The sequence below is a fragment of the Thermobia domestica genome, chromosome 10 (genome assembly GCF_964235325.1).
Source record: "Thermobia domestica chromosome 10, izTheDome1.hap1.1, whole genome shotgun sequence".
Classification (NCBI taxonomy): domain Eukaryota; kingdom Metazoa; phylum Arthropoda; class Insecta; order Zygentoma; family Lepismatidae; genus Thermobia; species Thermobia domestica.
Genome location: NC_137463.1, coordinates 152085600 through 152101036, shown reverse-complemented (window position 1 = coordinate 152101036; position 15437 = coordinate 152085600). Strand labels below are relative to the sequence as shown.

At 34.8% G+C, this 15437-nt stretch overlaps 1 protein-coding gene across 2 annotated transcripts in view; it reads right to left on the bottom strand.

The window, feature by feature from the left end:
* LOC145662774 (protein-lysine N-methyltransferase SMYD4-like) overlaps positions 1-15437 on the bottom strand; it is a 283052-nt gene that overhangs the window by 242674 nt on the left and 24941 nt on the right. The window contains exon 3 of one of the 2 annotated variants that reach the window (XM_081728644.1): positions 7097-7328. The exons of the other annotated variant lie outside the window; for it this stretch is intronic. Within the exon in view, the coding sequence (XP_081584770.1) occupies positions 7097-7328 (232 nt within the window). The remainder of the gene's footprint in view (positions 1-7096; positions 7329-15437) is intronic. 2 annotated transcript variants of the gene reach the window in all.

Sequence of the window (15437 nt, the reverse complement as noted above, 5' to 3'; positions counted from 1 at the left end):
TTTATCAGTATTTGGATTGGACTTGAGTTTACAAGTGTCCATTTCAGCAGGAAGGCTATGAGACGTGGACATACAGCTAACCGTGGAATCCGAATCACATGAGCCCCACCCAAAATCGAACCAGGTCTCCCGCGTCAACGATTCATAAGCTATCCACATAACCAAGAAGAAGTTTTTATCAGTTTGAAAATTATATTACAGTGTGTCTGTAAAATCACGCAACCCAAATTTTGATTGCGTACATCTTCTGAACCAACAACGATAAAGTCCTGAGACTTAAAACAAATGTAAACGTGTTCTATGTAGATATTTTCGAAATTATGACCAGTGTTGGAATTTGTAACGTTTTTGTGTAGTAACGAAAGAAAGTACCGAAAGTGTAAAATAAAAAAATGTACAAAATGAAGAAAATCAATATTCAGTTGCAGGAAACTGATTTCCTGCGGGTGACACCCTGTGTATATGTGCAATATGCATCAACATTCATTCATTGGTGCGAAAATGTGACAAAGTTGATGCAGTATTGCCATGTAAAAGGTTATTTAATGCAAGTCTGTAAAATCGGTGTCTTTTGAAAGAAACGCGGCCTCTATCACCATTGTGGTCGTAAAATTACTGCAACAGGTGTGTTTTAGGTTAATTAATGATAAGCAATGAGAATTTGCAGATAATTGATAACCTGAGTTTTTATGCAAAAATTATTCACCTACAGCTGGCAACCTTGGAATCATCGTGGGAAGAGAAGGGTGCTTTACAGAAAATGCTCGAAGCGGCTGCTGTAAACAAAACAAAAATTTACACGCTTCGCTTCAGCATGGGTTTCTTGACACCGTTTTTAAGAGTGTTTCTGGTGACTGAATTTCTGTTTCAATGTTCGTCTTCAGTTCTTCAAAGGTCCTGGGTTATTCTTGTACACCACATTTTTTAGGTAACCCCGTAAAAAGGTGATGTTAAGTTCGGAGAACAAGAGGGTCACAAATTTTTGGAGATGTGGTCATCAAAAAATTCCAACAACATTTCAATGTTTCGTTGGAAGTATGACAAATTGCCCCGTCCTGTTGAAACCAACAATCACGGCTGTAATAGGAATATGAACTGCACGATCAATTCTCTGTACACTGCACCATCTACCGTTGTACTGAAAAACAAAGGTCCAACAATACGGAAACTCTCAACACAATGACATTTGCCAGCTCACTGTTAATGTGCCTCCACCGCGTATTATTGACCAAAGGACAGCAGGGTTGCCAGCTGTAGGTGAGTAATTTTTTATCGCAAATTTTTGCATAAAAACTCAGGTTATTAATTATCTGCAAATTCTCACTGCTTATCATTAATTAACTTAAAACACACGGTTGCAGTTATGTTACGAGAGCAGTGTTGACAGGGACCGCGTTTCTGTCAAAAGCACCCAGTTTACGGATTTGTATTAAATAACCTTTTTACATAGCAATACTGCAACGACTTTGTCACATTTGCGCACCAATGGATAAATGTTGATGCATACTGCATATTGTAATGCCCCACATGGTGTTGTATATAAACAATTCTACACGCCAGTGTTTACAAACACCACCACGTGGTTTAGCAAGAGGATTGATCTACTATCACCTGCAGACGACGGCTTCTATCCCCTCTAACGGAGCAGCAGCGCCACCGCCGCCCGAAGACCTCTATAAATTGACTGGACGACGGCAACTCTGTACCAGTTCACTGGTGCCCCTCCTATTGTTTGCTTCGGAACATTGGGAGTAACCTAACCCCAGGCCTCTAGTTTGTTTCGGGACTACGCCTTTCGTTTCTCCTGGCCTAGCCTGCTTCGGGGCTTTGTCGGGAATCCCAACCTTATCCGCTTAGCCTGCTTCGGGACTCTATGGTCACCTAACCAACTCACTGCTTGCTTCGGAGCTTTGGGCCCCTAACTTCTTTCTGCCTAGCCTGCTTCGGGGCTTTGCAGAGATTCTGTTTGCGACCTTACGTTCAAAGACTACCTATAACTAACCTTGTAAATTTGGGGAGATTATTTGTATAGTATTTAGTAAAAATACTTTTTATAGTGGAACTTTTATAATAAAAGCCGGTAGTGGGAGTCGATTCCGGACACTCTTTTTATTAACGCTCTACCTATAACCTATATGAGACCAAGTTTTACAATATATACACCCGCAGAAAATCAGTTTTGTGCAACTGAATATTGATTTTCTTCATTTTGCACATTTTTTACTTTACACTGAAGGTACTTCTTTCGTTACTACATAAAAAAAAATGTTAAGGATCCACTGCATTAGGGAAAGTCACACAAGGCCGTAATACCTGGGGGACTGACAAGTATGTTACAGCCGTTGGATATCTCTATCAATAAACCATTTAAAGCAAATTTTCGGTACTGCTACAGACTGACTGCAAAGGACCAGAGGAACTACAGTGGAAGGCTGCTTGAAGCGTACATCGCTAATAAGCGTATGCAACTGGATTTTGTCAGCTTGGAAGATAGTTTCCGAGGACACTATGCAGAAAAATTTAAAGTGACTGGACTTATCCAATGCCCTTGACAGCACTGAAGACGATTGCATTTGGAAAAAAAAAATATATGTCTCTAGTTAAAGTGATGACATTTTTTCTTCAGTCTATGAATATAAAGAACGGAAATGACTGCACACTAATGATTTAGTGTAGGGTGAGGGCACGGGCTTTAGTGCATGCTTCGGGGAACAGATATGATGTTTTTTACTTTTCTTATCTATTTTTTCTTTCTTCTTTCTCTTTCTTTCTTTATTTTTTTAAAAGTGGAATTAAAAGTGTTTGTAAACTGTTTATTCTTTGTTTTTGAATCAACGAGAAGCAAGAAACTTGCGGTACTTTCTGACAAGAATCTTGCCTGTTAGGTAAGTGTTCCATAGTATTGTAAGCATGGGGGCACCACTTGTTTTGAAATTTATTAAACTACCCTGTAAATGCAGAGGTTTTGTGGACAATGGTTGAACCACACAAAAACGTTTAGTGTCATGTTTATGTTCCTACCCAAATTTCTTGTCTAACACGTGTAAGACTGACTTTGGAGAAAGACATGGTGGACTAGATGTAAGTCTGTGTTTTAACGGAGACTTACAAGAAATGTTCTTGCACAAATATGTTAAAATATGTAAACAGTTCTTACAAAATCACAGCATAGTGCACTTAACTTCTCAGACCATACAGATACCCCAGTTGTAAAAGAGAAATCAACAGGTTTTGCTGAACACGACTTCTTACTAATATCATCTGGACGAATTTTCGTAAGATCTACAGAAGTTGCTACTTCAATCACGACAGTCTTTTCAATGATATTAATATTAAACTTTCTTCTTCTTCACCACTACCATTACTACTACTGATGATGATGATTTATCAGTCGCCTTCTTTTAACATTTTGAAGTTATATAAGTACCGGCGAAGTTACCAAAAATGTAATATTAAAGTAAGGTTTCTACTCTAGTATCTGAATAAATAAATAAATGAAAAAAGTGAGAACGAATTGAGGGAGAAGCTAACTCGCTTCGCTTTAGTGTCTAAAGTAGTCTAAAATAACCTACACCAGAATGAAAGCAAACAATTTAAGTCAAACCAAATTGCAACTAAACTGGAACTAAAGTTATTTTCTTTTGAAATTACTAGTTTATGAACATTAAGCTGTTAGATATTTAGTTATTTATTTTTTCATTTAAGAAGAATAGTAGAATACCGAATATTAAGAATAAATACTTCAAATTAACGAAAGCTGGATCTCATTACTTTCCACTAATTCTCTGTTAAATTCTACCGATTAATGACGATAATTAATTAACTTCTAAATCGAACTCCACAAGCTACTACTCAATGTCATAGTTACCACATACAAAGTATTACGTCTTCACCTTCCATCACATTTATTCAATGAATTCCATTATATTTAACGCCATCTATTTAAAATGTAATGTTAATTATCCTTAATTAACGACAATAACTTACTTATAATTAATTACTTACTGTTCTTCAGACATTACACATCCTTTTATATTAACACCAAATATTAAAATTTCAATATCAATTTTGATATTTTAATATTAGTTAATTGTAACTATAGCTATCGATGTCGAGTTTCACAAAAAAGGAACCATCATAATGTAATCAACAAACTTCCACCTCCCTTTATACGATGTAGTTATTAGGCATTATATAACGCGCCTATAATAGCCAACTCAACATTTTTTTTCCCCACAAAAAAACAAGCAGCTTAATTTGATACTAAATTAATTCTCTTAGGTCTTGCTTTGTAATTCTTGTCTCTCCATTACCCCGGTGACAGCTTCGTATTAGGTCTATTTCCCGAACTATTGACCTAAATAAAAATACCCAGCAGTAATAACACTTTCGTATACAAGGATTGACCTAGATTTATCCTGAACTTCAGTAACAATACTACGAATGATCTAAAAATCGTTAAGTTAGAAATCGAAATTCCCTGCATCCACTTCGTGAATGATATGTAAAAGGACACGATTTTAAAGATGACCTATCAATGGTTCCAGATACAATCCCAGATGTCCTACTTTAGATTGCCGCCAGTTATTCTTCGCTAAAGAGCATTTACTTTTCTTTTTAAATAATCCAATGTTATCTAAAGCTTCTCTACGAAGCATTTGGTAACTTATTAAATCAAGTAGGTTCGGCAAAGTCCTTTCACCTGTCACTTTTACTTTCCTCACACAGTATTCTTTGCATTTCCTTAACTTTTAATTTCATTAATTTTCATTTTTCTCGATCAAGTTTTAGTGTGTCAACCAACTTTGATTTTTGACATGTCAGCATGAACACTTATTTCTTTGCGTTCATTGCCTCTATTTCGGCAGATTCAAGGAAAAGATCCCGCAACCTTGCGCTGTTAGCGTGACCCACTGATCACCACACCATCAATAGAAAGGAACCAGAATGTGGCAACGTTTAAGCTATCTTTTCTACTTTGGAATGCTTCATTTCCTTCGTCACGCTGAGATCGAAGAATCTTCAAAATCCTTTCTATTTCAAACACGAAGAGTTAGCTGAGGTCTTCAAAATCCTTCCTATTTCAAACACGAAGAGTTAGCTTAGGTAAAGACAATGTCCGCTACCCGAATTACCACTTTTATGTCATTATGATGTGTATGGAAAAGTTTCCATCACCTATCTCATTGACCATATTTGGACCTAGAGAAACTCATAGAAGAAGTTGGTAGGACTACTGTTTGACAAAACTACCTGCACAGAGTCCTCGTGGCAGTTCGCGTCGAGAGATTCTCATAGAAGGTACATCGACCAGACAATACTCTTTAGGATGGGACTTGGATTTACTTCGGAAGGCATGGTGGCTCAGTGGCAGAGTGCTTAACTCTGATGTGTGGAGTCCCTGGTTCGATCTCCGGCCAGTAAGTCTGTGGTGGACGACATCGTGTCCGTAGTTTTTCTTGGACTACTCCCGTTTCTTACCATTTTCTCCTTCCACCAATTCTTCCATCATCATTCACTTGCCTTAATCATCTTCTCTCTTAGCCTAAAAGGGTTTAATCGTGTGAAGTTACAGTGAAATATTTAATTTCATTTTCGTTTCTTCGACTTCCTTCATCTTACTTTTCAAAGGTATTGTGCCAATGACTAGACGCACTAAAACAAACTTACACCATCAGCTACCATCAAATCCCTTTAACCTCTCCAAATTCTCTGCATTTATCAATCAACGCTGCATTTACTGTTTTATATCTCAATGCCCCCAATTATTTGTGTTTTATCTTTGTGCTACATCTAGCAAAATGTGCATGGCTCAAACATAAATCGTAACTATCAGTAATATTTATTTTAAACTGTTTTCCGATCTATCATCGTTGATGGAGAAATCATCTCCGAATTTAAATCCTTGACCGAAAGCAATTTATCATTAATCCTACATATCTTTTTTGGCAACAAATAATATTAAAGTGTAGTAACGTAATATAAGTGATCGTATTCTTTATGCACAGTGACCTTGTAGAAATTCTACTACCGTGATTCTTCTTCTTATTTCTAGTGAATAATGTAGAACTGACTCTCACCAAACATTTTAATTCGACTTCAGATATATATCTTCCTTTCCTGCTAGTACTTCACTGGATCTAAGTCTGCGGTCGTTGACGAACATTTAACTTCGTACGCCTTACAACGTTTTATTGCACTTCCAAACCACAAGCTAGACAAATATTAAATCTCCGGAAAAACTGTGACTAACTTTTCTGGAGTAGCTACAGATAATTAATCTTCTGGTCCTGGTCATCGTAAGATCTGATTATATTTATAGTTATATCCAAAATTAGGTCAATTTTTTCCACTCTTCCATTAATTATTTTATTTGTGTTTTCTAAGCTTTCTACTGACGAATTAGTAAATACAGAAGGAACTGTCAATGTTCAGCCCAGACAAACTGCAATTACGAAGTATTTTATCTAGGTTATTAATGTACTACTATAAATTCCGAAGTACTTTACCAAACGTATTTTACTATATATTTAGGTTCTAGTTAACATCATACAATTGCATATCATTAATTGTATCATAAACGCTATATACCTAATACTTGACTTAACCCACTGAATAATGTAGCATAAACGTAACTAGCCATTATAATTTCTAATTCTGAGTAACAACAAGTCAGCACATCCTTTTGTCTTCTAACATATAAAGAAGTAAGTCATTCCTTGCTAACCGTGACTGACCTAATTCAAATACCAACATCAAGAGTGAATTTCCACGATTCAGATTTTCCACAGGACATTAAAAAGATTTCCTGAGACTGCCTACTTGGATTCATAGACTACTAATGCCTTTCTCTCATAAGACTTTCATCAATAGGTGATGTAAGGGGACATTCCATTCAATACTGTTAATGATCTTTACGTGAAAATTATACTTGCCAATCCAAGCTGAAGTAATTTTAACAGTTTAAGAAACATTAAGTGATATAATACCTTATTTAGATTAAAATATTAATCAAGAGCGTTTATTACAAGTTGGTACCAACACCTACTATTATAATTAAGATTCAGCATTATTATTCCAAAATAAAAATACAAACCTCATAACACTCCAAATGCAAAAGTGAAGCAGAACGATTAGCTAAAGCTAAGGATAATTCTTCGCTGCCATTTGGTGCATACAATACACTTTTAGTGAACAACAGTAAACTTTCTTCATTACTGTGAATCAAAAATTTTTGATTACCAAGTTTTCTGTATTTACTTGATATTCCAGCATTCTTCCCATGGAATTTCTTCAGTGATGCACACATGTATTCCTCAATATGTGATCTGTAAAAAGTATATGATGACCAAAAAAAAAAAAGACATACCGTACATAAAGATTCAAAACAATGGATATTTACACCAGACGTTTAAAATGTTAAAAGATACTTAATAAAATTTAAGGAATTTCCTTTTGTCTACTTTTTTTGTAATTTCCTATAATCATATCGAGTGCTCAAATCATGGAGTGTAAGTTACTTGTCTGGTGTGAAAGAAGCTTGCCTTCTGCTATTAATAATGTAACAGGACATAGGAGAAATTTTGTATTTTTTCAACTCCGTACGGCAATTCTGATCAAGATGATGATAGCAATTCTTAACGAATCTTCGATCGGAAAAGTATTTATCTATTCATATATTCATTACCAGTGTTTGAATATACTTAATAAATACGTAACATGATTATGATTATAGACCAGGTTGATTAATTAAATAGGATGATTTCTTTTTAAAAAAATCCATGATGTAAATTAAATTTATTTTGTTTAAAATAAGACATACTGTAACTGTGGGAACATATAACGGGATGAACCATTTCTAATGACTTTTTGAACATAGCACTTACCTTAAAATTGATTTTTTACTATGTCATTTTGACTAAAATGCGTATCCTAAGGGGGAAAAGGAAATTTAAAGTTATGCCAAAGATAATATTGTCTTAGAAGTCTTTCAAATTAGAAAAACGAAATTTGGTATATCTACTCCTCATTAAAAATAATAGATGGAGGTGATGGAAAACTTTCTAATTTATCCAAAAATAAGAAAGTGCACAGGCGTAAAACCTTTTCTACATATCCCAATATGATTCCTTCTTAGTGCAAATCACTTCTTACATGGATCCATAAGATTTTCGTAAAACCGAAAATAAATCCGGAGTTCTAGTGTTCAGGAGGCACTATCAGCTCTAATATCTCCTTTAACATTACCAGAACGTAGTTCCTATTATTATTATTATTATTATTATTATTATTATTATTATTATTATTATTTATTATTATTATTATTATTATTAACTGGTCATGGTTTAACTGTTAAAATGAATTTTTAAATATAACTTGGGTTGACCAGGGTATTTATAATTTGTTCCACACTTGCATTAAAATGCATATTGTAAGGCAGGGTATACTTTGCCAAACAATAAAGGTTGCATCGTTTGAAAGGACTTCTTGACATAGCGCTTGGATCGAGTTGGGTTTCTATTCACATCACATCCTAAGGGAGTGAAAAAGAGTGTTGAAATATTCACGTATTTGCCATAAACCTATTCTTTCCGTCCTAAGAGCTCTCCCCGGTAGTCTAGTACCTAGTGTGTTCCTTTAATACACGCAGTCCTAGGTTCGATTCCCGGTGGGATAGCACAAAAAATTAACAATCATCCGTTTTTCTTACCCTAAACACCCTACGCATGGAATGATAAAGTGAAAAAAAAAATTTTCCCGTGCTAAGAACGGGATACTGTGAGTAGGAAGAAAAATGAAAATTATATTTATTTAATTGTATTAATTAGATGTGTTTTTGTTTCTGTTTTTCAACTCTTGAACTTTATTTTACTACAGTAAAGCTTTAACGTTGTGATTCTTAAAGTTATAAGATTCAATTGAATCCAAAATTGTGAATTGGAAAAACACAACTGCAATTGTGTATAAAATAGATTTCAAATTGATCTTTTGTAAAACAGACATTATAATAAATAACACGTAAACTTGGGGAAACTTGCAAAACAAGGTTTGGTTTCACCCAAAAAGATGCCGCAAAGAGTGTTTCAAAGTACTCTTTTTAAATATTAAGTTGGATTCAAAGCTTTGATATTGAGCGTCCTAAAATGGTTTAAAAAATGTAAAAAAAAAAAAAAATTAAAAAAAGTTTATTTATTTTTTTATTTATTTATTTATTTTTTTTTTTAAGTGTTGCCATCACTTTCACACCTTGAAAAATATATGTTGCACCTAAGGGTATTATTTCATTTTGAACAAGCAAACAGCGACGTCTCTATCTCAAAAGTTGTATATAAAAAAAAAAAAGTTAGGAATGTAGCTTTATTTGAGGGGGGGGGGGTCAAAATGATATAATATCCTTAGGTACAAGGGCATGAAAGTGATGGCAACATTGTCAAAAAATTAAAATTAAAAAAAAAAAAAAACGTGTATGTTTATGAGTACTTTAGGTAAACAATTCATGCACATATATTAAGAAATGAACATTACAGCATTTTCCTCCTTCCTCTCCCTCTGCATTCCCTTCCTCACATTCAGATATTTTATATGATTTAATTTTAATCCAAACAAGGGAAGTGAGTGTTGGTTTAGCTGCTATTTACGTGAGTTTGTTGAGTTTTTATTAGTGAATGGTAATTGAGTGTGTAATGCGTGGCATATTAGGATAGGAGTGTTGGTACTGGCTTCGATTCTCCGATAGTATCTCATTTGTATCGTCAACAGATTTGTGAAATAATATTTCCCTCGTAACTATTCTATATACTGCAACGAAACTTTGCAACCGAATCAAGTATGGGCCATAATATTTTTCAAAGTAGATATATCCATGTACTCCCATGCGCAAAAAAATTTGCGCGTATACTGTAAATCACGATTTTTCTCAATTATTTCATTTTCCTTATGTTTATGGGTAAAATTCAGTTATTAGTATGTGGAGATAATAGAAAGCAATCCACCTAAGGAGATATTTCCAAAAAATATAATAAAATAATAAAAATATAAGCAAAAAACAAAATTATGTTCGGTTTTGTGTATACTGGCAATAATGTTTTCGAGGGAATTTTTGGAGTAGCACAGCACGATTGTAGAGGGAATTACAGAATTGGTAACAGAACAGGGGGACAGTTGAATCAAGGAACAGGAAAGTGGAGTAAAATATTGCATTTATTGGCTTAAATCTAGGGTGTAAATTGTCTGCCAAATATAAATTAGCTTCTGTATCCAAGATGTTGTACGGAAATATATAAACAAAGAGAAAAACTGTTGTCTTAAGTTTGGAAGTGACATGCTGTATAGCCATGAGCATTTATTGCTTAAGAAAAAGATAAGCAACAAAAGAAAGTCTGTGTGGTCAAGTGGGTAGAGTGACGGACTAGTAATTCTTACACTGTTTTGACCCCAGATCGAATCTCATCCGATCCTGTTCAATTTTTTTTTACGAAACATTATAGAAGTGTATAATTTGTATGTTAATAAAAACTGAAACAATAAAGAAATAACTTTTTGTTTCCTCTGATGACGTATTTATTTAGAATTAGTGTACTATTAGTAATAGCCATTGCTTTCAGTTTATGCTGTTATATAGCTTCTTTTATCATCCTCCTTTCTTAAAAAAAAAACAAAAAAACAAATTTGTCTCCAATAAAGTATGAAAAATATATATAGACAGAAACAGACATCCTAGTATCAAACGTGATTTATCGTGATGAAATAAACAAGTTTCCCGTTATTAAAAAAGAAAACTATAGAAAATCATTGAATTTGGTCTTTAGGTTTTTAGCATGCTATATATATTCTTTATAAGACTATACTTTATAAGGCAAGATGTGCGATAATACCCACAAATTTAGCTAGTGGGTGAAAGATGTTTTCGGCACAAATATTTTACAGGTCTAAATGCATGAAACACCAATACGCCATGGTCTTGACCTTCGTTTATTTCACATTATTACCCGACATATCATAGCAGGTAAAAAGCAGCATCAATCGGCAAGAAAAACTGCAAGTTGTGGTCTTAGTCTTTTTTTGATGCTCCGGACTCGATCGCCTAGCACGCCCGTCTATACCTTGACTCATACGTCTATCATTCAGTGCAGGCACATATCCAGCTTTACTTTTCGGAGGGGGTCCGACACGAAAGCTCGTAAGCACGTAATTATAATGTTTCAAAAATATCAATAATAATAATAATAATAATAATAATAATAATAATAATAATAATAATAATAATAATAATAATAATAATAATAATAATAATAATAATAATAACAATAATGCAACAGTTCTGTATTTCTCTTAAACATTTCTTACTTTTCATTTATGAACCGGTCAAACTGCATTCTAACACAAACGAAATCAAAAAAATATTTTCTAGAGACATGTAAAGAAAACTGTCTGCTATGTATATCACATAACAAAAATAGCAAATGGCAATGAGTGTATCGTTCTAATACAGTAATGTTATAAACAGAACGGAAACGAAATTGTAATCCCATTTAAAAGTGTTCTTTAGTTCCACCTGGTATCAATGGCATTACGGTATATTCTTACAAGTAACACTTCCCAAGTGTAACACTCCGATTTTGATAAAATTTGACAGGTAGATACTACACATAAAATAAACGAATACATGTTTTTTTTTTTTTTTTTTTAATTTTCTGCGGAAAAACGGTTTTAGGGGGCAAAAGTCCTCACCCAAAATTTTGAAAGTTAACGCCCCAAAGACAAAAAAAGTGGACCAAAGTGAACGAAATTGTGCACAGATATGGCAGACGTAAAATGAAGGAATACGTGTTTTGTATTTTCCTGGAAAAACGGTTAGGTGGGGCACAGACCCCTCCAAACCTTTGATCATGAAATATCAAAAGTGCTAGTAACAATATGTCTGATGTGTGTAAAGGACGAAGAATTCCAGCGACACTTTGTGTATGGACAATATGCAAAAACTAAACGAATACCTGTTTTTTTATTTTCTGCGGAAAAATGGTTTTAGGGGACAAAAGCCCCCATCCAAAATTTTGAAAGTTGACGCCCGATAGGTAAGAAGAAGTGAACCGAAATGAATGAAATTGTGCAAAGATATTGCAGACGAAAAATGAGGGAATACGGGTTCCGTATTTTCCTGCAAAAAAAAAAAAAAAAAAAAGTTTGGGTGGGACACAGACCCCTCCAAAACTTTGATCGTGAAATATCAAAAGTGCTAATAATAGTATGTCAGAAGTGCTTAAAGGACATGAAGAATTTGAACGACACATTGTGTAGGGACAATACGCAAAAAATAAACGAATACGGGTTTATTTTCTGCGAAAAAATGGTTTTAGGGGGCAGAATTCCCCACCCAAAATTTTGAAATCGTGCATAGATATTCTAGACGTAAACTGAGGTAATTGTGTTTCGTATTTTCCTGGAAAAAAAGCGGTTGAGTGGGGAACGGACCTTCTAAGCTGTTGATTACGAAATATTAAAAGTGCAAATAAGTATACGTCAGAAGTTCCTAAAGAGTATGGAGAATTGCAACGAAACTTCGTAATAGGGACAACTTGCAAAACAATAAATGAAATGCGTTTTAATTTGTACGACAAAACAGTGTTGGGGCCTAGAGCTCCTCAAAAAAAAAAAAAAAAAGTACATATTACCGAATGGACCGAAGCAAATGAAAATGTGTGTAGATATTGTATAGATTGTATGTAAAATAAGGACTTTCGTGTTTTTAAGATGTCCCTATCAATTTTGGCACATCAACAACAAACAGGAAATTAATCGGCACGTGTTTTTGTTTATGCGGAGAAACATTATAAGGGTTAAAGTTGCCTCGTGATATACTACAAAATACGCTAACTGTTTGTGCTTGTTGTTGATCTGCCAAATTTGAAGAAATCTGATGGAGACGCTTGTGAAACACGAGAGGCTTTATTTTTCATATCCAATATCTACAGACAATTTCATTCGCTTCGGTCCTCTCCTTCCGACACTCAACGCCTCGGTCCACTCAACAGTTTTTTTTTTTTTTTTTCTTTTCAGGAAAATACGAAGCACGTATTCCCTCATCTTACCTCTACAACATTTGTGAACAATTTCATTCAGTTCGGTCCATTTCTTTTTGCCTTTCTTGCGTCCAATTTCAAAATTCTGGGTGGGACCTTTTGCCCCCTAAAACCGTTTTTTCGCAGGAAATGAAAAAGCCGTATTTGTTTATTTTTTGCTTATTGTACTAACACAAAGTTTTGTTCCAATTCTTCGTGTAAATTTAGGCACTTCTGGCATACTGTTATTAGCACTTTTGATATTTCATGATCAAAGGTTTGGAGGGGTCTGTGCCCCACCTAACCGTTTTTTCCAGGAAAATACAAAACACGTCTTTCCTAATTTTATGTCCGCAATATCTGTTCACAATTTCGTTCACTTTGGTCCACTTGTTTTTGCCTTTCGGGCGTCAACTTTCAAAATTTTGGGTGAGGGCTTTTGCCCCCCTAAAACCGTTTTTCAGCAAAAAATAAAGAAGCACTTATTTGTTTATTTTATGTGTAGTATCTACCTGCCAAATTTTATCAAAATCGGAGTGTTACACTTGGGAAGTGTTACTTGTTAGAATTATAACAACAACGCATTGTCCACAGTTTGGACACTGACTCAAAGTAATCTGACATAAAAGAGCCTCAAAAGAGAAAAAGTAGGTTTATTAAAAAGTGCTTGAGGTTTGGTAAGGGACAGCTTCCAGGACCTCACGCTGGATACGTCACTGAGTCAATGCATTGTATTTGTTTCTTGCAAAACATGATAATTAGATGCGTAATATGTAAAATTATATCATAGTTTGACTTTTAATAGGCCTTTCCTTAATACATCCATATTATCCGGCGTTCTGCCTGCCTGTTTCATGTCGGATAAGCGAACTCTACTGTATTTTCAAAGATAGCATATACACAGGGGCTAGAGGTCTGCACGGGCCGGAATTTTTAGAACGGACCCGGCCCGTCCCCTTTAATTAATCTATAGGCATTACCGGATTAAGGGCGGAGCCAATGGAGCCCAGGCTTCGGGGCCCCAAGCTCAGGGGGCCCTTTAAAATCCCTCTGTTTAATACTAAAATATAGTAATCAACTTATTATATTATAGGCTTCAGACCGATGCTATTTTTTTTCCCCGCTCGTTACGCTCGCAGTATCGCTAGATTTAAGTCTTTCCATCAGCAGCATTTACCTGTTAATAATGAATGCAATTATTTAATTGTTAATAATGAATTTAACTAAACTAATTATTCTAAACTTGGAGCACATTCAAATATTACAGCATAGTTCTCGGTAGTTCCATAAGCCTATGAGGCTGTGGAAGGCAGAAAAGAAAATTTATGCACTGGAACTATTCTTAACATAGGGCCCCCTTAAAACAGTCGGTTCTGGGTCCCCAAAAGCCTTAATCCGCCCCTGTCTATAAGCAATATTTCACGAAAAGCTGGTATTTTTTAACAAATGTGTTCGTCATCAAGTTTTCATAAAGTAGTCCCTTTCTCCTTTAAGTAATTACAGAGCCCACGGTGTTTCAGTGGTAGAGCGTTTACCTCTGGTGCATGGAGTCCTTGGTTCGATCTATGCTCGCGCCAAGTGAACCTTGTGCTGGACAAACACTGTGCGTGGGTTTTCTCGAGGTTCTCCCGTTTTATCCCACTTTCCTCACTCGATCATTTCATTCATTTCTTATCATCACTGTCTCCTTTAGCCTATCCGGCATAATCGTGGGACGTAAAACTTAAAGATTTCATTTCAAATCATTTCAATCAAAAAACAGTTGCAGGAAGTATGTAATTTCGAATAAAACAAACTACTATATACAATTCTGAGTATATTATTCTTTTATGAAATTCTCGCGAACCTTATTTCTAAATCGAAGGATAAGAAGACTAAATTCACTCTCTTATTATTATAGATCCATTTCAATTGAAGCAGTTGGAATAGTTGGAAAAAAAAATAATAAAAAAAACATACCCTATATTCCAGTGTGCCACAATCGGTATAACGCGGCACACTGGTGTGTCCAGCAAAGTGAACTGTGTGACGCAAACTTTTTCCTATTATTTGCAAGAATATTTGTCGAGCTTCTGTTATTTATTATTATTATTATTATTATTATTATTATTATTATTATTATTATTATTATTATCAACGATTTTTCCATGGATCAGCTGTCTGTATACGGTTAAGCAACCACAAGTATCACATTGAGGGAATGAGTATAATTATTTACTTTAATAGTAATACAAAATCTATTTGCTTGTATATTCTACGTCACATCTCTTGGACGAATAACTGCATCCGTCTAGAAAGCTAGGACTAACAACAAAGGGATCCGAAGTTGTGACCACATACCGCCCCAAATCGTGAGTGCCACAAGTTCCCTTCTACGCC